Source organism: Empidonax traillii, unplaced genomic scaffold (genome assembly GCF_003031625.1).
Source record: "Empidonax traillii isolate 1590-97213 ecotype Southwest subspecies unplaced genomic scaffold, ASM303162v1 scaffold7:size3022706, whole genome shotgun sequence".
Taxonomy (NCBI): domain Eukaryota; kingdom Metazoa; phylum Chordata; class Aves; order Passeriformes; family Tyrannidae; genus Empidonax; species Empidonax traillii.
The window spans coordinates 198836-224389 of NW_020955200.1; the positions used below are offsets into that span (position 1 = coordinate 198836).

Sequence of the window (25554 nt, forward strand, 5' to 3'; positions counted from 1 at the left end):
TAGGAACACAAGTCTTAAAATTACCTGTTTTCTCAAGTTCAATACAAATTGTCTTACTCACTTTCCCATTTTCATATCAACCTTTATATTAACTTTTACCCCAGGTTTGCTAGAAAATTTTCATTGTTAAATCCCATTAAAATTACAAATGTTGTCTTTATTATAAATAAGAAAGGGTGAATTGTAAGGATTAGAAACTGATAACTCACTTGAATATCATTGGTTCCTGTTTTTGCATAGTTATTATATTGTCTCTTTGTATTGGCTATCTAAATGTCCAATCACCACTCTCCCCACCAGCCCATATAAGCTGGGGGACATTTGAATAAACTCTCTCTTCCTGCTGGCCTCCCTGCGTGCTGCGTGCCCTCTCTCCGGGCAGAGGCCCCTCCGCTGCCTGTCCCGGCCACGAGGGCAGGCAGAGGGGGGGTGGGAGTAATCTCAACCCTGGAAACCCTCACACAGCGCCGGGAGAGACCCCCCAGAAGCCACTCAAACCCCAACAACCTGCTTTGAACTACTGTCAGTCTCTCTCCTCAGCCCATCAAATGGGAACTCACTCATCTGCATCTCCCCCAAAACTCTTCCGACTACATCCAACCATAGAGACCAATGAAAACGAAGCAGTCTAAGCAAAAGACTTGACCCAAAGACTTTCATTTCTCCACAAAAAATCAAAGGCCTGAAAGTTACAACCTGACTAAGCTTCATCCCTTTAGAAAAACTTTATATTCCACTAACAGACCAGTAGATGCATGAACTAAAAAACAAATAAATTCCAAAAACAATAAATTGGGTTTGTTTGGGGGTTTTTTGTTTGTTTTTTTAATACATGTCCTTAAAAAGATAGCACAAGAGAATTTAAGAAGAAAAGTTTTTTTAGGAAGTAGTTTTGGCTCCATCAGACCATTTCACACAATTCCATAATCCACCAGAAACAGTTCTGCTCTGACCTATTGCTATTAAAGCCTTTAGCCTCTTTTCATCGACCAGTCCCACGCTTAAACGATAAGAAATCATGACTGTACCTTCATTAAACCTTGATCTCAGAAAATCTGAATGGGAACAAATTGGCTATATTTTCACTGAAGGGACAAGAACAATGCAGTAAAAATAATTACTTATTTTAGATCCATTAGCATCTACATCACCAGCAGACTAATTACTGTAACACAGAGCTCCTAGTAGGCTAATACAGCATGCTTTCCAAAGTCAGTGTCAATCCAATCCAGAAAATGTAAAGAGCAACGCAGTTCACTTCCAAAGGATATTTGCCTATGCCTGCATCTAAATAGGCAAGTTACAGAAGTACGTTCCTAGAAAGGTTAGTAACTGCCATTATGGAACTTTACCTGATCCCCTTGTCAATTATGCATCCAGAATGCATTCAGACTTTCAGGTCCCCATGAATATTCATCTACTACCTTATGTTTACTTTCAAGCCATCAGTTTAATTAGAATAAAACAATTAATATCACTTCATTAAAAAAATGCATCATATTATTATACAAAAGCTACAACTTACTCCACTGCATTGCTGTTTTTCCATCTTTAGTGATGTCCCACTGGAATACAGCGTTTACTTTCTTCACCAGTTCGTTTCCAAGCTCTTTGACACGACGACCAATTTCTTCAAACACAAGGTCACTCTGCAACCCTACAGTCTTTAAAAAAAAAAAAGTATGAAGAACTGAAAATTGAAACTTTGTTAAAAGGTACTGAATATGTCTCTTAGTTTATGCATTGTGTTCAGGAAAAGTATCTGTAGCAGAATCATTAAATGCAATTGAGATTTCTTCTACCACAAAATAATCCCCTCTAGCAGCCGTAAGCACTAAAGAATACATTTAAGCAGAAAATGCTTAATTCCAAATTTTCATTTCAAATTATTTCAAATCTTGCTTTTGCAGTTTTGTCATTTATCACTAAAAGACAGGCTTTTTAATTAGTGCTCTTAAGAGTTTCTAAGTTGCCCTTTATTCCCTTTGGAGGATAACCATTGTTACTTTTTCCACAGTGAATGGCAGGTTAGTTTTTAAAACAAAAAATTGGTTTTACCAGTATACTGCTTTACCTTCACATAGAAGTTGTTCAAAACATATTTAACTATGAACACAGTCAAAACTCCAATGAAGACAGAATTTAAGAGTGCAAATAGCTACTTTTACATTTTCAACTTTTCTAAACACATTATTGTGCAAGCCTTTCATTGACTTTCTTTAGCAGATACTTGTGCTAGATAAAGGGCTACACCTTTAGAAGCTACTCCAGTGACATTTCTCATCTAACTGGAACTGGAGCAGAGAAGCTCTCACAGCTGTAGTTGTTCTGCTGTACCCACCTGTACACCAGAATGCAGTGCTCCTCAGGCTGCTATCCTATCACCTCTTTGGTTATGCCCAATATTTTCCATTATACAACAGGGTTCCTAATGGCATTTTAATTTGCCAATCTTCACTCAGTCAGATTAGTTTCCCTCTCAGCAAATGTCTGTCAAAGCACCTTAATTTCTCAGAGTAAGCTTATACAAAAACACTTTTGTAATGTCTTAAATGTCTTTCAGACCATGTTAAGAACCCAGGTCATCCTCAGAAACTGCAAGTACAATTCTGTCTGCTGTACAAGCCCAGCATGCAAGGCTTAAGGCAGGAATGCATGCAGAGGATTTTTTAAAATATACACAGTATAAAGTGCATATTGTGTTAGGCCTAACCACATGTACAAATAGCTCTCAGAGTCTTATCTCAAAATGATTCAATGACAAAACTGTTCTTTTCTATGAGTACATTATCTCATTTTCATTTATTCTAATGCCTCCTTGCCACTCTCTCCATGTTTCTGAAAAAAATTGAGAAAGGTCAGTCACACACTTTTACATCCTACACAGATTTTGATCTTTAACATTTACAAAATAAAAACAAAATCCTTGTTCTACAGATACAGGATGTAATTTCAGTTTCAAGTTACGCAAGTGCTCGAGACCTGTGGCCCTCACTGGTACATGCCTCACTTGTTTTGTAACATTACATCACAAGGCTTATTATAAGAGTTCAGTTAGCATCAAGCATATTAAACTACATCAGCCATCCTGCGTGTCCTAAAACAACTGGAATTTTCCTCTCAAATAGACCAATTAACCTCTGCATCTTAAACAACATGTGTGTTCATTCTTTTTCACTCACACACTCATCAGCTTATCACAAATAAGACTAGTAAGTGATCTAAGTATCTTTCCTGTGTTTATCACAAAAATAAAGCCTAACTATGCTGCTTTGCAAGGTAGGACTTTTATTGCTTCCCCCTACCTTCAGAGGCTCTCGAGCAGAAGGCTTCTCCAAGCCTGGTACTATATCCACATAGCCCCCTGCAATAGCAACTTCTCCAGTCTCCTTGACCTGTGGGGACAGCGAAATACACTAAGGAGGTTATTTGCAAAAGTAACAACAGAAGAGTATCCAAGGAGTTCTCCTTATATTTTAAAATTAGAGATGAAGAAAATAGAAAACATAAAAGTTAGAGAGTGAAAAAAATGCCTCATAAGTGAGCTGTAGTCTTGAGGCAAACTGTTAGTACACCACGTATTTCAAGCAGCTCTTCAAATGAAATAACTATTTGCCTCTTGAGAAATTGTACCAAAATATAGTTCTGGTTTTCTGTCCACAAAATAGTAGAAAAATCTTATTCATCTGAAAGTTTACCTCCATTGTCATAAGTTACTGTCAATGTTTCTTTACAAATAGTTCTGAGAAAGACATCGTTCTAAAATGTTTTTCCTTGAGGTAGATATTCAGTTGTCAGGAGTCCATTTAGACAATTTCAATACCTCCATATGCCTTATACTGCAACTTGTACTAGAAACAATTTTTAAAGCAAGAAAGATTACAAGAGAATGATGAAAAATACCTGAATTCCCTTCTGGTTTAATTTTTTTGAAATAGTTAAATCAAAGAAGAAAACATGTTTCATTTTGGCATTGTCTCTTTGAGGAGTGTAACAAACCATTCTGACTTATGGCAGCAAACAGAAGATGGCAAACTGATTCACTGACAATGCATATAGAGAGTCAATAAAACAGAATAATATTCAGTATCACAGTCTAGTTTATTGCACTACTACAGTTACTCAAATCATGCCTAACAGCTTGTCACCCACTGCCACTGCACTTCAGACAATGCCAAAACTGGAATCAAATTAGCTCAAATCAAAGTAATGTATCCACTCCTGGTTTGATTTAGCCAGAGTTTATTTCAAGCACAAAGATGCTTTTAATTCAGATAAATCCAAAATGGAATAAGAAACGGAATCCTACTCAACTCATAACTGTTCAAACAAGGCAGTTTTCTACTATCCTGTTAAACCTTGTAATTTCTCTCTAAAATCAGCTACTCCAAACTTGTGTGAGGAAAGAAACCTGTAGAAAAATTCACCAAAACCAAAACAATGACTAAACCAAGCATAATTACAAATTCAGCTTTTAAACAGAAGAAAATAACTCACCCTGTTTACAAATTCCAAAGGGCTTGTAAGCATATCATGAGCTCTATTGGTTTACACAGTGCACACAAACCCTCAAAAGTAAACACCTGAATTCTAGAAATTCTGTCAGGACTGGGTGGTAGTATCTTTTAAATATACCTACAGGAATCTCCAAAGCTCATCTGAGGCACCAAACTACCTCAGTTACTACTAGTAATCAGAGATGGACAGTTTGTACATAGGACTCTCTATATTGTTAATATTCTGAAACTCTATAGCTGCTAACACTCACCAGGTCTGCAAACAGAATTTATCTCCTTCACTCAACATATATACCACAAAGCTGTATTCCTGAGGAAACAGCAATCATGTGTCCCTGTGATGACTCCCCTTATTTGATTTTGTGTGCCAATCCTCCCTGCAGCTGCAACTGTACCTGCTGCCTTACTCACTAATCAAACAGCTGGTTACATTTTCACAGATATGGGATTGCAGAATTTTGACCAGCCAAAGTAATGTAAATTCTATCTGCATTAGTCAGTGCATATTGACAAATACCAGTATTAAACCACAGTTTACAAAAGTTACAATGTCATACAATACTACATCAGAAGCAATGAACATCTATTTTTTGCCCTTTACCTGAAGCATTTTACTCTCAGCTTCCAATAAAGAGCCTATGATGTGTAGGCGAGGATTATAGGATACCCACACAAAATGTTAATAGCAATGTCAAAGAAAACAGACTAATGCAACACCAGAATTTATAAAAGGTAAAATTCTGTTTTATTGTATTTTCTATGTCCAACTGCTATGAAATTTCCATTTTTAAGTTTTCCTGCGTTTAACTCAATTTAAGCTAAATTTGAAGCATGTTCACCTGCAAAAACTGTCAGGAGTTGATTTAAGATAAATAACTATTAAAAAAAAGGGTGCACATGCGAGGTTATAAGTAACTGCAGAACACAAGTACAAACTATGATGACCTGAGTATGACTGCTTTTTGCTCTTTCACAATGGTCAAACACAGAAAATGCAACACAATGAAATGAGCTCTCATTTAATATGAAAGTATTAAGTCCTATAATGGTATTTTGATTGAAATCCTAGTGACACCATAAAATGAATGAGAATATTTCATTCTATTCCTAATTTCTTTATAAAACCCTCATCAGGGGTGTGGTTTTTTGGTGGGTTTTTTTTTTGCTTTCCCCAAACCCCCAGTGTTTTAACCAACACATCTTTCTCTCAAGCCCACAATGATGAGATTGTTCTGACCTTGGTCTGAAAATGGATTCTATTTCCTTCCTTCCACATTTCTGTCTGCAAAGTTTGCCCTGGAAAGACTGGTTTTGCAAAGCGAACCTAAAAGCAAAACAAGAAAAAAAACCAAGTAAGACTGCAAACAGATCTGTCATATGTACATGGAACACTTCAAAGCACAGGCTCTACAGAAATGATAGAGCAAAGAGGAAAATTAATCAACTATTAATGTAGAATGCCTAAATATTTAAATAAACATACAAGATGGAGGCATAAAAATGCACACAGAAGTAAAAGCAATTCTGTAAGTTAAGACAGTGCAAAAGCCTTTTCCCCACTCTAAAGATTTGTCACTAAAACCAGGAAAATCAAGAAGATTAACTGCAAAGAATGAACACACATACCTTGATTGCCTTGAATCTGTTCACATCATTATTTGCAAACTGCTTCAAAACATTCCTAGCAGCAAACCCAAAGGTGCATAGTCCATGAAGTATAGGCTTCTTAAATCCTATTTAAAGAAGTAACATTTTAACACTTTAAAATTAGGACCTTGAATGTTGCTTCTACGAATATCTACAGTTTATTCATAGTATTTTTATCCAATAATGTTCTTAAACCTTTTTAACCTAATTTATCTCACTGAAAAAGTATCTGTTACCATTTATTTTCCTCTGCTTTTAGGCAAAGGAAAGCACTTGCTGAGAACCAGCACTTCAACAATGCCTATGGTCTGCAAGACTCAAGAGTAGGATTAGTCCCTGTCTGTAGAGGTGACAAAATGAAAAATATGGAGATTAGCTGCTTTAGTATATGTGCATATATGTGCACAGGCACACCAGGCACACAGATACATGGAAGATGCATATCAAGGGTAAGAGGTATTGTAATTATTAAAAGATGACAATACTAAGATTATTTGATGTTTCCTATTCGTGGTTGCCAATACGGTGCTCACTTCAGGATTAACTTTTCTTTATTTAGAAGTGGAAAAAACACTGAGAAGACTTCAGGAATTTTGAACACATGCAACAAACAAACAGACAAACAAAACAGGGTAAAAAAAGTGCAGTATTTTTCTTATACTGGTATTTTTTGGCAAGTTTCCTTGCACTTCTATGCTTTGGAGTGGGCGTTCAACCTTGGCAGAGGATAAGCTTTTTATTAGTGTTGAATCTTTTTCCAGTACTGTCAAAGTCTGACAAAAAAACCCTTTGGGAACTGGCCTCAGATTTATTAAAGTGCAACAGTAAAGTTATAAAGATGCTGTTTTTATGTATTGATCCCTTAACAAGTTGCTCTGACCTGACAAGGCACGTAAACAGTAATTGACCACACGTGCAACAGCCCATGGAACCCAGATACATCTGTCCAGCTTTGGCTCTGAAACCATTTGCTTTGCCCAGAACTCATCTGCCACTCTTGTCTGCCAGAGTCTGTTTTTCCTGAGCTCTAAACAACTCCTGATAGCATCTACACAGCATGAAATGCCCCAAGGGACAAGAGTTGGGAGAAAAAGCAAAAGCAAAACCAAACGAAAAAGAGGAGATGGGAGAAAGTGTAGCCTGCAGAGAAATGGAAGATGTAAAAGAAAGAAATCACCTTCAAGAAAAAGAGAAAAAAGCCACCAGTGGTTTTGGCTGGGATACAGTTTATTTTCTTCCCTAGTAGGATGTACAGTGCTGTGCTTGGCTCTCTCTTTAGGGTGAGAATAATGCTGAATACATTAATACAAAAATACACTCACGGGTTGGCTGTTCCTAAGTTGTGCCTAACCTAAGCCAAAGACTTTTCAATGTCTCATGCTCTGCCAGTGAGTAGGAGCACAAGAAGCTATGAGGAAGGACTGCTGACCTGCCCAAGAGGATATTACATCCCACAGAATGTCATGTCCAGCATATGAGCTGGGGGGAACTGGCCAAGAGCCACTGATCAAAGCTCAGGGATAGGCAGGGCATCAGTCCCTGTGTTGTGCATCACTTGTTTCTCTTGAAGAATTTTGCTTTCATTTTCTCTCTCCTCTTCATTATTACTACTAGAAACATCATCAGTATTACTGGCATAATGTTTTACTTTGTTTCAGTTATTAAAGTGCTCTTATCCCAACCCACAAGTTTTACATTTTCTTTTCTCCATCTCTCCTTCCCATCCCACTAGTACTAGGGGTAGGGGTGGTGGAGAAACATGAAGGGAGGAGACGGGGAAGGAATGAGCAAGCGGTTGTGTGGTAATTAGTTGCTGTCTGAGGTTAAATCATGACAAACTCAAGGCTGGGGAAGATGGGAATTATGAGAAAGTCCAAACGGAAGACAAGGCTACCAGGATCAAGCGCAAGAAAGAGAAATTTTGATTCTTTAGGTTAGAAGAGAAGATGTGACAGGACAAGCTAAAAGGAACATAAGTCTGTTTTCTCACTATGTATTACACCCAGATCATTCTGCCATTTCTTTCCTGTAATATATTTGAGTATAAACACTTTTAATAGCACTCTCTCTTGTATAAAGCGTATAAACTGTTCTGAAAGCAAAAAGATACCATGCAGTCAAAAACAGATTAGTAGCACATCGTCACTATTCAGCATCTTTCATTCAGAATGTAATAGTGACATTTAACTCTTTAAAAACTTAGTTCAATTCACAATGCAAGAACCAGAAACTACCACTGTTTTCAGAACTCAGAAACAGACAAAAATACACTACTCTATTTTCCTCAGTGTTTTTTTAATAAAACTAATGCCTACTCAAAGAAAAAGGTGATTCTGTAAGGTGATCAAGTTACATTGTATATAGACTAAAAAACCAAAGTAAATGTTGCTTTCCCTTTCTAGGACCTGGAAATACAAGACACAGGAAAATGGCACAAGACTATAAACAGGTGTTTTCACGTTGTATATGTCCTCTGAAATATTATTCACAGGAAGGCTTAACAATAACCCTGGAGCAACCTGAATGCACTATGCTGAATGCTTCCTTCCAGTGCATCCTATGAGAGCCAGTTAAAAAGAACATTCACAGAGATTGTTACAAGGCAAGAAGGTGTGTGAATATGCCCAAAGAAAAATGTTTTTGCATAACTAGAAAAAAACAGTTGTGCAATAACCCTACAGTCTTCTTTTTTTTTAAACTGTACTTACATTTATTATTAGAGTAGGGTACTGCCATAGTTTCAAAATCCAGTGCAGCAGTTTTTTGTACCTCAACTACACAGTTAATTTCATTTTCACTGTGTCTAAGTGCCAGTATTCTTTGTGTGAGCAGGTAGAAGATTTCTACTCCTCTTTTTTCGAAAGGTTTTTAAAGGATTCTCATCATTATTCCACATACTGGGGTTTCAGTTCCAAATATTTATTTTTCACCTCAAGCATCTTCACAAGGAAATACTTATCCAAAATCATCAGATGAACAAACAGGGAAAATCTCTTTATGGACTCCAGTGACTAGCATTACTTATTAATACTAATTTACATGGAATTATACACAACTGGGTTAATCAAATTTATGAAAGATCATTCGCGAAAGTATGTTAAGCGTGATCTGAACAAGAAAGTATAGCTCTGTTCTGATTGTCTTGATAAGAACACCATACGACACTTGTATATTAAAAAGAAATTCACCAGAAAACTGCTGACCAATTATTACAGATCAGTATTTTCATGTAAGGTTTATGATGATAGCAAACGTCATATTCAGGATATTCAAGGAAAAAAGTAAATCAAATTGCTATCTGACTGAAGTAAGTAAACTGTACTACTAGCAAGGTCTGAAAAGAACTCAAAAATAACTTTACAACAATATCAAGCAAACAGACCCTTTTTCTGTAATTACATCTCTTCAAAAATCAGTAAATGTAGCCTCTGGTCTGATGCTTTCACATGTAGAATTATGTAAATAATCAAGTTAATGTGCTAGCAAGAGGTGCAATTAAGCAATTTCATGGGAAAGAAGCGTTAACTCCCTCTCTCCTGTCCTTTTAGTTTTATTGGGATTGAGAATACTACATGAAAGAACAAAAAATTCCACCAACACCATCATAATCTCAGAATTATTTAGATGGAAAGAAATATGTATCAAAGAATTTATGCAGTTCCTTCTGAAGCTTTGATAGCCAATTATTTCTCTTTATGAAACAGAGACCGTAAAAACAGGATAGTGACAACAAACAAGCTCTAAAGGAAAATAGGTTAGGAGGTATATTTCCATTGTAGGTAAAGACCAAGCACCGCTCTCCATTTCCAACTACAAGAAGTAACACTTTAAATTGAAGTGTCACGCACAACTCTGAACACAGGTAATGGTGATTTTAAGAACAGCTATAGAAACAAGCACTATTTTCTCCACCTTGTCAAAGATGTACAGACAGAGTGCGGAAAAAAAAAAGACTAAAAATACATTGACACTGTCTTTTGTCCAAATATTAATACAATGGTATGCCTCAGCTCACCTCCAAGAGCAGCAAAACTTGGATCAAGATGTAAAGGATTCCAATCCCCACTCAGTCGATATAAGGCAGCCTGCAGAAACAGAGAAGGAAAAATGGGAGGCAGAAACAAGCATGAGTCACCCAAAAATTCATGACAGGTGAACAAACTCATCATAATCTACGTTACTAGTCCTTAGATAACATACTCTACAACAAAGCAGGCAAAGCAGAAATTAGTTATTACTGTGCAGACAAACTGCCAAAGCTCCAGGAAAATGTGTTAAGAGCGATGTGTGGTCTTGGTACATAAGAAAATAATAAAAGTGCTTAATGGGAGGAAGAAATTACCTACTCTGCGGACAAACAGATCCAGCTTCACTAAAATTTGGCAACAGTGAAATAAGCCATTTTCTAAAATTTTGTCCAGAGGTTCTTCAACTTGAAGTCTAATTTTAAAGAGTTTTTTTCCTTGACAATTTTATCCACAATGTAAAAAAAATTACAAATGAAAACTTCTTTTTTAAAAAACCATGCACACACTACCATGTTTTTCCAACAATTGATTCACCTTATGGAGATCAGAAATACCCTTATTCTTCCCTTTTAAAAGTACCATGACTGACTAATTGTGATATACTTCTCTAGTAGCAGATTCATGGGTAGCTGATCCCAATAAAGAGAACAAATAAAACCCAAAGTAACATTATAAGCTTTCTAGAAGACTCCGTCCTTCATGAGAAATAATCTCTTTCACTAGCAAAATATAGATTTAGTGTGTTTTATATAACGTGAATGTGAATAAAGCTGAGAAATGATGAAGGATATGGCTACTATACTTGAGTTTGCCGTCTCTGTGTAGCCTTAGCATTTCCATTATCAAATCTTGTATTTGCTGTAGGTGTACAGTAGCCAGCAGTCCATATTATAAGAGGTTTGGCAAGCCAACCTGTGAATCTTTCTGGACTAAAACCATTTTTCCCTGGGCAACAGATTCCAGTGACATCCAGTGACCAAATGATTATGGAGTACCCTCTAGTACAAATTTCCCAGAGAAAATCAGTATATCACTAATCAGTACGTTAACTAATGAATATTTCAAGAATTTAGAAGCATAATAAGATGACATGAACAAATTGAATACAGAAATAATGGAAAAAAGTTGTTAAACAGAAACAAATTTTATTTTCATCAAGCAAATTATTGACTTCTAGAACCCCTTACCACTAAACATTTTTTCCCCAGCATTTTGAACTGGGACTACAAAAAATGGTATGCGTTTGTCCAAATGAGAGCAAACTGAACTAAACTTTGTTCGGAGGAAAGAAGCTAGTAGGTTTCTCAAAGGGAAGGATAAAAAAACAAAGACTCCTCAAAGGAAGTTTTTTCTAATATATATGCATAACACTGTTTTTCCTATCAAATCTGAAGCAGACAGTGTGACTGAAGAGGTTCTGAACTCATATTATCATTTTAATCCATAATCCATCTGTTTTATTGTTTAACCTGTTAATATTCAAGTCTATTTCTTCAAGTATCTACAGTTTTAACACTGAACTCTACCTCTCTGTTATTTGTTCTGGTAACCTTCTGCAACATAGCAAGTGTTTTGAGCCTCAATTAAAGTGGAATGTAGAAGAGCTTGTCACTTTTTTCTGTGAGAGTTGGAGATATGCACTGAAAACAGCATGGGGAAAATCCTAAATTGCACCATGCACATCTTAGAAAGTAAAATTCTAAGCTAACACTTCTCAATGGCTGTATACATAGTTGTTTACTCTTTTTGAAACACTTTTCCTTTTGAAAACAAAGATGTATCAGCACAACGACATCATGAATCTGAAATTTCTAACTGTAATTCTACCTTTGCCCAAAGTATGTATTTACTGTAACTTTTTTTTTCTTTCGCAATTATCTTCTAATCGACCCTAAGTAATGTAAGACTAAAGTTCAGGTGGGTCTGAGTTCGATGTTCTGCAAAGGATGCAGTGGAGAGAGTGAATAATTTGATGAATATATCAAATTTGTAACACCATGAGAGAGATTTTTAGTGAGGGACAGATCCTTACTTTCTTTTCAAAAAAGCAGATTTAAAACTGACAATTTAGAGAGAATTGCTCAACAGAATTCTATGAAATAGGGTATCCCTCTTTAATACTGAAGTTTTCTTTCAAAAGCATCTAAAATCTAACAGCAAATTGTCATAGAGAACTAGAAAAAAATTGCCAGATACCAAATAATTAAAAGGCTTTTTAACTAAATTAAAGTTCTATGGTCTCACTTTCATTCTTCAATTACTTTGAATTTTTACGAAAGCTGTCAGGGGGCTATTTTCACAAAGGAGTTGCTATAATAAATTTTAATTTTAACTTAATAACATTCAGTTGCACTACTAGAAAATTCAATTTATGTGGTATAAAGACAAATTTCTGTTATAAGCCCAAATCTCAATTTAAATCTAGCTAAGCAGATGTTGCTTACTAAAGCTGTAATAAGAATTAGCAATTTGTTTTAAGTTTTTATTTACATGGGAGACAATACTTGTACCAAACACTTTTCAAAATGACTGTAGTAAAAAATACTTGTGCTTTGCTAACAAAATAAATGTAGCATTTAGGAAATGATTAGGCTCAAAGAATTAAGTGAGACCAATGTATTTAACTAAAAGTCTGATATATGAATGTGGGAAATTATACTTGTCTTTTTCTATTTTCAATAACTACAGTTGGCACTGGTCACAGTTAAAAAACACAAAGGCTGAACTGAATACAACAGTTACACAGTAGGTTATTTCAGACTCAATGCAGCCAAATCAGGTCTGCCAACAAACTTCATTTACCACAATCTTTGGTATTACTTCATTATATAAATTACATTCCACAGCAGCAAGAAAAAGTAACAACAAAAACCCCAAAACAATCAAACAAAAGCCCCAAAACAAGTATCCTTGCAGGATGACAAGACTCAGTTGGTGTGGAGCATTAGATTGAAGTCAGTCATAATACGGTTAGATTGTTCTCCAATTAATAACACAAACTGTCAAGTCTCATTTCCTAACAATTTAGGAATTCTGCCAGATCACAAAAGAAAAGGCGATATCCAACCTGTCTGTGCCAATTTTTCAGTCTTCCTGCAGACTGCATTAAAGGTCAGTGGTAAAGCTAATGAAAAAGGAAGCTAACTATCCATATATTTTCTCTTCTAACTGGGTAGAAAAAAGCTCTGCCCAAGAGCTTATCTTACAAAGTATGTGTATATACACGTGTATATATATATATATATATATATATATATATATATATATATATATACATGTACATATGTATATGGACATGTATGTAGGAATTCTTCATTAGCAATCTACTTAAGAGCAAGCAGTCAAGTAATCTCAGGGAGAAAAAACACCACAATCTCACCTACACATGTCAATAAGCTCTCATTTACATTAAGAACAGTGAACATTTCCAGTCAAACTGGTAGCGTTGAGGCTTCAAGGGCTCAAATTTAGCACAGTACTTAGTAATTCACTGTACATAAAGCTTCCACACCTGACATTATTTATGTATTTACTGTTTGCCCATACCAAATATTCTTCAAATTTCCTATCAACTTACATATTCTGACACAAGTTTCACAGACATTAGTCATTTTTCAGTAGTATGGCAAATGTACAAGAAGCCTTTCCCTTTAGAATACCTCTCCTAATTAAAAAAAAAAGCAAATCACTTCAGCTTGGGGAAACTTCAAATGGAGTAACAATTTTTACAGCCTTTACTAAGATACGCATAAATAAAAGGAGGAAACAAACTTGCTGAGGAAGACCATCTTATTTAAACAAATTGACTGCCGGACTAGTACCTTTTCTTCTTTCATTATCTTAACACACAACATTCTTGCATAATCCAAGCCCTTAACTGTTTTTCCAAATTGATTTGGAAATTATCTTCTGATCTTCCCAAAAGGAATAAGGATGGTGGACAGGAAATTATATAAATCTTACATTAGCATCATAACACGTAACAAACTTTTAAAGTAATTACTATTACAAATGTTCACTCACTATACAACAGTTCTGAGAGTATCATCTCTGCACACTGAAATCTCTAGACAAACAAGGAAAAGGTTATCAAATTCTAGCAAAGGCTTCACATCCCTTTGTTTGGCTTGTATCCTCCTTTGTTGCTTTGTAATTTTTTTTCTATCAATTTTTTTCTCAATATTTATGAACCTCCTGCAACACATCATTTTCTCTATCATGAAACAAATTATTTGTGCTACAAATAGAAAAAAACCCACACCTGAATCTCTCCTGTGCTGTTGTCTGAAGCTCATTTAAATGTACAGGTTTTCAGGAAATGCTGTACTACAGTCTTTACAGAACAGGATATAAATTACAATTTGTCCTGCATATTTTGATGGCAGCTATATCATAGCTTTCCTATTGCACAACCGTTTCCAGTTCCTCCTGTTTGTGGCCCACACTGTGTGTTGGTGCAGATGCATTCTGCTTGGGTTACTGATCCACCACCTTTCTGGAGGGGAGAAACCCTATATTACGTTCTAATTCCTACATTATGTTCTCAGGCACTTCCATGGTTTCTGACACATCAGTCACCCTCACGTCTCCACTGAAATGCGGATTCCATCTCTACTGAGGCAGCAGACTGAAGGACCTCACTAGCATACCTTCCCTCCAACACTGGCATGCTGCCTCATATATACCTCCAATGAGCCCAACTTCATCACCTCCCCTTTCAAATCTAGTTCAAAACTCTTTCCTTGAGCACTGCTATTCCTTGAGTACTGCTAACTGCTGTGCAAACATCCTTTACCCCTTTGAGACGGGTGTATCCCATCTGTTGACAGCAGGTCAACTGTGTTGTGTAAACTGATCCAAAAAAACAAAATTCTGCCTGTGACACCAGACATAGAGACACCTATTGATCTGTTTGGTCTTCCTGTTTCTTCCCTCATCGTTCCCTACATTTTCTAAAAACACACACAAATATTTACATATGCTGAGAATGAAAACACATACGAAAATTGAGTAGCATAAAAGATGACTTTCCACAGGTAAGGATTCACATCCCAACTACACAGAACTTTTAAGGGTTTTATCACGCCGTCATCAAAGTAAAGCAAAGCCTCATAATACCGAACCTGTTGGTAATAGACAGAAAACATTTCACAGTAGATTTTAGTTTAAAAATTCATCATGCTGTGAAATGCTTCCCATTTCTTTCTAAGACATCTTTTTAACAAGTTTTTACAGTAAAGCCCACTCTTTTACAAAAACGAGATTTTTGCATAGCTGTCTTCAGAATTCTTTCCTGTTATGTTAAGAACTGTAGTTTTAACTGAATTTGACACAGTGAAAACCTAAACTCAGATTGCTAGCAGACAGCAGTATGAGCAGGAGGACTGCAGGACTGTCAATGACTCAGGAAGGGAAGGTCACTCCTGCAGTCTTAGTCACAGGATGCTGACAACACTACTTCAAACAGGACAGGTGCCAATTATCTTCTCCTCTCTCAGAGAAAACAGAAAATAACTGTATTTTTGAAAAAGCCACAAACCACTAAAAAGCAGCAATTTCTTCACACTGTATCAGTCAGTGCTGTATTTATACCTGGAACAGAAGGCTTTACATAGCTTTTTTATATTAGGCTAGGTGTGAATTTACTGAATCTCTCACAAAATCTCTGAATGACTACTATATTCCCTAATACCTGTAGTATCTGTTTTTTATGCTGCTCACTGTATCACATTCTCAAAACACACCATCCAGTGCTATACACCACTTGTTTAAATACTCTCTGTACAACTAAAATGTCTCAAACATTTCTACACATCCTTACTTTACAGACTGGAAAATACAAGATGGCAGAAAAGGGTGTAATTGCCAGCAGCAAAAACCTATTCCAGCTGTCCAATACAACATCTGAAGGCCTAAGTTTTCAGAGAACCTCACATTTTTGATGTACGGTGGGAAAGTTCAGAACACAACTCCTACAGATTTCAATTATAGCCTGTGATGTTCAGACACCCTCCTGCTAGTACGACTTCCAAATTCCATCTTCCAAATTCCATTGTCTAATCCTCTTCTACCAGCCACTGATTAAGGAGCACCCACGTCTAAGTACTTAGAGTTATCTGGGTAACAGCCACCCACAGACCACAAAAACAAAGCAAAGAAAATCTTCTGTCAAACAACAGTCACTAACCATGAGATCACTGCAACAAGTAACACAGGAAAACTGACTTCCTACACTGTCTCAGCTCATTCCTAGTGCCCTCTCTTTGCATGCGGAAGGAATTCTTGAGAAAGAGCAAACACATTATTCACGCCTGCATGACTGAAAACTGTATCATAAAGCATTGCACATAAAGTGGATTAAGATTACAAATTATTCAGAATTTTTATCTTTTTGGAGACCCTGTAGCATTTAAAACATTATCACAGTTTTCCAAACAAAAATAACTTACAAATAACAGGATACAAGAAAGCTATTAGTCAAGAGACAATTTATCAGTCTCAGTTTTATTAGCTTTAAAGGGGTATTTAAAAATTCTTGAAAGAAAGATTGGCCAGTTTTCCTGACGCTGGATACCACAGAGAAGTATTGTGTGCTTGAGATCCTCAAGTGTCATGGAAAAGTAGCTCTGGCAGAAATTCACATGTGACAGCTCACATGATATTGCACTGCAGAGACTTAAAGGGGGCAACTGCTCAACTGGTCTCAAAGCATGACAGGTTGAGACACCACATTTTTCAAAATCTGTCTAAATAGTCTCATCTACCTTTTATCATGCCGATTTCTCCCTATTGATATAAGTAACAAAGAGTCTGAATTCGATGTGGGAGAACACTTTAGTTTATTTAGTGAAATATATGACACTGTTGCAAGCTAAAAGAATTTTTCTACTAAAAAATGTTTTGTAAAATTATTGTATGATTCATTTAAATAAGATGACATTAGCAAAACCTTGGAAGTCCTGCAAACTCCACATACTACAGCTTTAGTTTTTCCCTAAAGCAAACAAGAAAAGTAGCCTTCAGAAGAAAGCAGGAGGAAAGAGAATAGTAAAATTTAAACAACTTCTTGAAAAATTCTATTCTATTGGCTACTGTTATGATGTTTATTCACTGCCATAACAGTGCGTATTCTGAATATTACTTCTGGTATTTGAAGACAGAGAATAGTTTGTTTTCTGGAAGGAAACCTGCAGAGTACAAGAATGCTGTGAATTTTTCCATGAGCAAACAAAAATAAACCCCTCAGACAAACCCCAGAAAGTCACCAACAAATGCAAGACTCCTTATTTGTTTCCTTCCTCAAAAGTGGAAACATTACTTAAGATTCATCCATTTTAAATAACCAGTGAAGCTTTTTTTGAGTATCATCATAAAATGAATTCCCAAGAAATCAACACATTTAGGAAGAGATTGAAAGCTCTACATAGACAAAACTCTCCAGAGACAGAGGCAACTCCCTGCCTGTGATTTTTCATTGCATTAGGAACCATTCAGCAAAATCCATTTGATTGATTAATATAAGCTCCTGGTTCAAAAACCGGCAGGACAAAAGCTCTATAACTACATTAAACATTCCCTACAGGGTTGAAATTGAATGATTCATTCCTGCTAAATGGCTAATAGTCAAACACCCTCCAGACTTCTTGACCTTCTGTCAAAAGAACTATTTTATTCAAAAGATTTATGGCAGTGTATCTAGTAAAACATAGTTCAGGCTATAGAGAGAGAGAACAAGCTAGAAAAACATCACTGCACATGCACAGCTCTACTGGGCAATATGGAAAAATTGTTCTAGTTCTCTGTGGAAAAATTCTTGAACACTGAAGAAATATCTTACATTCCTCTTCAGCAGGATGCAAATTTTAAGCCCTAAAGCATCTTAGAAGATTAGATACTTGTAATTTTTTCTTAACCAATATTCATCTTTAAGCAGCTTACATCATGGTACTGCAAGTCATTCATAAGCACTGGCTGATGTTTAAAGAACTTCTCAGAAATGGGTACAGATTTGAAAGGGACAAATGTGTATTATACCACCCACTATTAGTTTTTGATACCACAAACCAAAAGAATTACTTTGTTCTGTCAATGGTCATTGACATAACACAACTATTTTTCAAGGAACCGCAGGGGGCTGTACCCTATGTTCTGCTGAACACATGGTAAAGGGCAAAACCAGTTATTAGCCCTCTATTCCCAGTATCTTCCTCCCTAGGCAGTGCTTCATCTGGTCTGAAACATTCCTCCTCTTGGAAAAAAAAAAACAGTGCAGTTAAGTGAGAACTGACTATAATGTTCAAGGTAACCACAGTCATTATCTTCAGTGAAAGACAGGTGTGCCATCCCTGTAAGTATTTCTAAAAGGAACAGGAAAGTCTATTTATAATAAGGTTTACTACATGATCATGCTATGTAAAGTTAAGGAGAAAAATAGTAATTATGAGGAGCAGTTTATTCATGTAATTGTGGTAACACAAAAACTGGATATTAGTACAGTTTAAGTTAAATCAAGTGCCGTCTGCAAACTGACTCTTCCAGTCTGTGTTATACTCTGTACCAATTGAACAGTTGAATGGCAACAGTCATTGCTGCCAACACATTCTTAATTTAAACATTAAGAAAAAGAAATTCAGAAACTTTTATGCAATTTGTGTGCCAGCTTCCATTTCTTAAAGAAGATTTTAGGCAGTCATGTGTCATTCCACAGACACATAAATGTAAAATCTTGATAACATTTTCCCAAGCTGTCCTTCACATGGAAGTCTGTACTCCTATCCATAAAGTTATTGAGTTCTACCGAGTCCTCCTCCTGTACACAGTCATCACCACTGAAGCATAGATGCTACTGAATAATTTGGCAGATAAGTTTCCTGACAATTATCAAAGTCCATTGGCTGCAGTTCCTGTAAGTTCCAACTGGAGAGGAGTTCTCTTTATACATGAAATGTCCGAGTAGATCTTGAAACAAAACAAGTGTAGTGGCTAATCTCGACCACCTTTTTTATTTCCAAAAATCAATCTTGCAGTAGCAAAGTTTCCCAACTTCTGCATTATAGGCGCACTATCCTTTTCTTTTGTCTCATGAACTTGGCATTTTATGCACAATAACAATTCCAGACATAAGGGCTTAAGGCTCAGACACTAAGATTACTGTAAGAAAAAGGGGATCATAAATATCTTGTGAAAATTGATGGGCCTGAAATCAATTACAATATAATCATGCACAGGAGAATCTGAACTAGGGCTCCAACATTCAAAGTAAATACTTTTAACTACCAGGCAATTAGAGATGATGTATTTTATCTAATAAAGTGGGTAGGACTAACTTGGACTTCAAGCACAGGAATCAGCTGAATGGACTTAATTACTCTGTATATAATCAGAGAGAGGTTAAGCAGACACCATAGTCACCACAGTCAAGCTAATGCTGAACATTTTAATTCCTTCTCTGAAAGTATAGCATCCTGCCATGACTAAGCTGATTTGAAAATACTACTCAGTGTCTTAATAGTGGTAGCTCCAGACTTTCCTTTCCTTTTTGTCTGACAGATGCCTATGTTTCCCTCGAGTGGAGGTTACATTTCTTTATTCAGGTTTCTCCCCTGGAAAGCAGATGTCTGTGAACCAGTGGGAATGTGGAGAGATGAAACACATCTGGATAGTTATCTGTCAGTATCTCAGGTTTCCCTGACTCCTCCTAATAAAGAAATTTAACTTTTTCAAAACTGTCAACTACAAGCACCTTTTTTTTTGTCACAATATATTTACACCATGGGCTGTAAATTTCAGGAAGTCTCAAGCCTTTCTTTTTTTTTTTTTTTTTTTTTTTTGAAGTACAACAGAATACGAATATTAATTCGTAAATTAATATTTCCTCCTATGTAAAATTTGTGATAAAACACTACAGATTTCACCAGGCTTAAGAAAAGAATGTTTTATACAGTACACCGAGCACACTGTCACTAGCTATGAGAAATTTTAGCTTTATAAACATATACGCATGCACTCCATACAAACATAAACGTATATATACAAATACTTGAGGTACATCAGAAAACCCAAACTACTAGTTAACATCATTTAAGACTCCTTTCTCCAAAGTAAACAAACATTTTCACACCTAAAGCATACAAATCTTTACCTGATCAGATGTTGTGACATCAGAAATTACAGCATCAGGGAGTCTCTTCGGTGGATTTGCTGTTAACTAAAGCAAAAGAAATAGTATTATTAATATTTCACAGCAAAAATCTTTTACTCATACCAATGCCAGAATATGTCAAGTATGTATAAAAAGAAACAATAGTACCAATCCGTTAAAGTCCCCCCTACCATTTCTACCTTTATGGACAAATAAAAAAAGCTATTAGTCCAGAAAAAAGTCTCCTATCAAGGTTAGCTTATGATAATGATCCTGAGGCATCAGGTCTTGTCTTACACGTCACAGCTGATGAGTTTGATAAAATTTCTTCAAAACTATCCAAAAAATCTCAAGCAAGAATTATTCACTCAGAAAAAATAGCTGTCTCATTGAACATTATTGCTTTGGAACACAGATATTAAAATGAAGCCTTTAAAATAATACTTTAACAAAATTATATACTGCCTCACTCACGGACTATGTTACATCATTTTCCACCTTTAAGAAATCAAAAGAAACCAAGTTCTATGTAGTTTCATATTTAATAAAAGCAAAAGCTCTTTCTTGTTTATTAACAGCAAAGACACTTCTTGGGTAGAAGAACACCTTGGGTGCAAGCGGGTAACATCACTCCTGCTTTTGTCACTTCAGAGAACCACAATGGACTTACACATTAATCAGCTTGATAACCCTACCTAAAGATGCTACCAAGACAACATTACCTAAACATGCTTCCGAAACAAGAAAGGTTTGCCAATCTATTTCCAGTTGGATTAAAGAAACTCAGCATGACCTACTGAGTCATTAAAACCAGCCACCATATGAATAATCAACGAAACCCCTCTGCCAGTAGGGCAAGAAAACCTCAAGACGAGAGTCCTGACTTATATAACATGTTGCTCATCAAAGATTTCAACGTGGAAATTTGTTCCTCTTAACTTGCAATACAATTTGCAAATAAAATGAAAGCTTAAATTGACAAAAAGACGTATTATAATACATATCTGATCAACCTGGCATTCTTTTTTTAGCACAGAGGGACACTGAACTCTTTTAAACTGGGAAGGTTTGCAAAGAAAAACCATGAAAATTTACCATTTGAAATTGATCTCTGGTATGCAGATGCTTCTGTTGAAATTGCTGTATCACTGCGTTGTCTTAATGAGACTACATTTTGGGTTTTTTTCTATCACAGGAGGGACTGCTATCTGAAACAGGTATTCTTCATATTTTAAAATGTAAGATCATGTCATTTTCATACTTCACTAAATAGAGTGAAGAAGTTGCAGTTGCCTGTTTAAATAAAAAGTGCCAAGGTACTACACCAGACTGACTGATGTCATCGCTATAGGTTGGTCACCTTTCCTTTGAACCACTGGGTTTTTTTTACATGCACTATTATAAATTCTGACTGCAGAAGAATTAAGGGTTCCTTCAAAGACCTCTACACACTGTCTGCAGTAACATTCTGTGAATTTTTTTATATTACACAGAGGATTTTCCTGCTTCTCTTTGAAGAAGAACAGGCATTTCAGGATTTGATTTCCAGAGTTACATATGGTAAAACTTCTATATAATTGATATACATTTAAGTAAAAAAACCTGTAAGTTTACATGCAAAAATCAGAAAGAACATTACCCACAGTATTTCATATATATGAAACCTAGGTATTTCATTACAAATGTTAAAAAATACTGGGCTTAACAGACATTCTAATAAATTTTTTATTACTGTACTGCCTCAGAGCTCTAGTTTACCATGAGAACACAGTCACAGCTGACACTACCCTCAAACACAATATTGAAGGAGACAAAGGTTGTATGTCAGGTAGCTGAATAGCTGCTTGATGCATCTAGACATACACACTACATGTTCATGTGACATTGTTTGCTACTTGCTAACTTTCTCCCAAAACACAGAAGTTCAACTCCAAACTATAATGCTGCTTCTCTCTTCCTCTTTATACCTCTTCCACGCAAACACATAGATTTAGAAAGAGCTACACCTACAGATCTTTTCTAGAAACTGCAAGTTCAGACTCAACACTGCTTTCCATTAAGATATTCCACATCTGTAATTTCAAATATTTGAATGTAGGAATATCTAATACATTGTGAAACCCTTCCCGTTTCTCCCTAATTGTCAACACAAACCCACTGGTTTCCCAAGCCCTGAACAGTACCTTTTCACTCAGGCTCTGCAGTGAACAGTATTTAAATTCCATTTGAATTCGTACCTCCACACTACCTAAAAGCTAGTTTATCCTTCCTGGTTGGTATAGCAAGTATTTTTCTTGCAGTGCTGACAGAAGTTTTTATGTGTTTTTTGTTGGTTTTTTTTTTTTAATATGAATATGTGAGAATTTACCTTGGCCCTTTCTGATGTTCGTTTTCCACCAAATCCGCCAGCTCCAACAAAAAACAAAGAGAACTGATTATAGCACACAAGGTCCTTTCCGCAGTAAGTATTCACTGAAAGGCAAAGCAAGAAGAAGGTCATATATTGTCTTCAACCTCTTTTTTCATACAGCTTGCATGTGTTCTTACAAGAGACAAGTTCATATTCAAACATGACAAAGCTCATTTTAACAACTGAAGCGGGAATGGTCACACCTTTATGATGCACTGTTGCAACATCACTTCCTGACCAGGGAAGAATAATGATCTGCCAAATAACATAATGAATTTTATCTATATGAAAGCATTAAAAAATTAAAAAATGAACTATTGAAACGGTGATAACATTCAAGGGGCTAAAAGTATTTGACAACAGAGTGTAGAAAATAGATTTATTTCACCATCTCACACTGCACTAGCAATTTATTTAAATCTGATAGACTTATACCATAAAATATGATATATTAGAAGCTATTAAGAATACCTAGTGTATAAAAAAGATTATGAACTCATATAAAAAGTGGTACTAGTACCTTGTATAAGAAGAGTTCCAGAGGTTAAGGTCACCTGTTCCCTCTTCCAAACAAATTAAACTCCTTACACTAAATTGAGATTCAGCTTCCTATTTCCAGTTCATATCTATTCCACCCTTTTATACTTTAGATTGAAATTTAGAGTATAGTTTGTTAATAATGTTCATTTCCAGTTCCAGAAGACATTTCAAAAACACTGAGACTCTGCTCACAAAAAGAGCTTTTGCATGTTGCAGAAACAGACAGGCTTTGTACTAGCCCAGTATGAAAGCAAAACACAGCTAGGAGGAACAAATGCTCAGTAAAAACCTATTTTACATTTTTATCTGTCCACTGAAGAACTTAGAGGTCAACAGCATTTAGAGATGCACTGCCTATTAACCTACTCTTGCTGCCTAATTTCCCAAAGGACTTTGGTATAATCACACCTAAAGACAGCAAAATAACGAAAACTACAAGTAATCAACTTCTGGAGACATTCCTCTAACCATCCCACAAAACTGCAAACATGCAGACACACACAACCTTGTTGGTAGAATGTAAAATGGCTGCCTTCAGGAATGTGTGTTATTATTATTATTATTTAAGAACTCTGATCAGTTTTCATAGTGCACTATTTATTCCACCCACAAAGGAAGAGGGTGTTCTTATTTCAGGATGTTAAGTGCTCAAGAAGAATTACACAGCCACATCTCACTGAGATTTAATACACTAACAGTCTTTTCTGTGGAAGGGCTGGCAGCTGTTAGTACAGTTAGGTAAAAATGGAGTCTAATAAACTTTACTGCATCCCCTTCAAAAATTATAAACTTTTTTACCATCTATTAGCAAGACTGCTCCTGATCCTTTGTCGAGAATATCAGCAACAGTTGAAACTGAAGTTAATTCCCCTGTAAGAAAAGAACACCACACAAACATTGTAAGGTTTTGCTTCAGGAATAAAGCCTCACAGATTCCTCTTTTCACTTCCTTACTAGCTATCTTACTTACTGACTTACTTACCAATCCTTATCATTATCATCATCATCATATTCATAGTAATTACAATCATCACAATTACAATACCAGTGTCTGGGTATCTTTGCCAATCTCTGTTTGCAGATGTGAAGGCGTTTTGTGTAGCGGTTCTTTTGCCTTTTTATTTTTTTATAAGTTTGGGGAGTTTTTGGAACAGAATTTTGCTCTAGTTCATGTATTTGGAGCTAAACACAAATCACATATTAGATTCAAATTCCAAAAATAGCTCCATTCACTTAAGGATTGTCCCCAACTTTCAAAAGGGCTAAGACAACTACATTCTACAGAAGACAAGCTCAGCTCAGAGCCTGGCCCTGGGGGTTCATGAAGTCTGTCACTGAGGAGGTTATTGCTCTAGAGACACATATACCCACATTTGTTTATAAATAACCCTATGGAATGCAAAATTAAAAAGCTTTATGAAGTCCTGGCAATCCATTACTACTTATTAGATTTCTTTGAAGTTAATATAACTTTCACACATCTCTTTTTTTGTTTCAACAAGAAATTCTGCCATTAATTTGTGACTTTTATTTTGTGACATTTCATTCTTTTTCTTCTACACACTTGAAAACTTAAGTTTTTAAAAACTACTGGCAAAGAAATCCAGACACATGCGTACACATCTTGAATGAGCCTAAAGAGCATTTCTCAGGTGCTGTGATCTGGGAAAACACAGCCGTCTGTGAAAAGAGCTTGCCACTCCAGTAACTGATACCTTAAGAATTTCGAGAGGAAGAAAAGTAATTGTATTTTAGCCTCCTTGTTGAGATGTCAATTTGTTCTTTATATATGTAATTTAAATCATATCCTCTTACAAGCACACAGATGCAATCAGTGTTAAAGAATTTTTAGGTAAACAGTCGAGAAGTTTTATGCTACAATCTTACCGAAAGAATGAAAAGTATCAAATTATATGAATGAATAATACAGGCATGTAGTATACTAGCTTATTATATGAAAGATTAAGCATACCTCACTAACTATACTATAGAAAAACAACACATGGTCCCAAAGACACAGTTTCAGAATTCCTTCAATTATACAACAGCTTGCCTCTCTTCTCCCAAACTCCTTGTAAAAAGAATATGCAATAATCCAGTCTGAATCAGAGCTTCCCTGTTACCATGGCTAGAGAAACTGCTGTCACAGGGAAAAACAAATCTGCAATACAAAAGGACTGACCTGAGGTTGGTAATGGTTTATACAGCTCCAGATATTGCTCACCGTGCAGCATCTATGTAAAGAAAGACAAGGCTCTAACGTCAATCAAT

At 35.9% G+C, this 25554-nt stretch overlaps 1 protein-coding gene across 3 annotated transcripts in view; it reads right to left on the bottom strand.

Annotated features, from left to right (window-relative positions):
- HSD17B4 (hydroxysteroid 17-beta dehydrogenase 4) overlaps nt 1-25554 on the bottom strand; it is a 59979-nt gene that overhangs the window by 13851 nt on the left and 20574 nt on the right. For all 3 annotated transcript variants that reach the window (XM_027881390.1, XM_027881408.1, XM_027881399.1), the window contains exons 14-22: nt 25466-25517; nt 24082-24153; nt 22702-22805; nt 20334-20399; nt 10180-10249; nt 6144-6250; nt 5755-5841; nt 3306-3395; nt 1526-1664 (exon numbers count right to left, since the gene is read on the bottom strand). In XM_027881390.1, coding sequence (XP_027737191.1) covers nt 1526-1664; nt 3306-3395; nt 5755-5841; nt 6144-6250; nt 10180-10249; nt 20334-20399; nt 22702-22805; nt 24082-24153; nt 25466-25517 — 787 coding nt within the window. The remainder of the gene's footprint in view (nt 1-1525; nt 1665-3305; nt 3396-5754; nt 5842-6143; nt 6251-10179; nt 10250-20333; nt 20400-22701; nt 22806-24081; nt 24154-25465; nt 25518-25554) is intronic.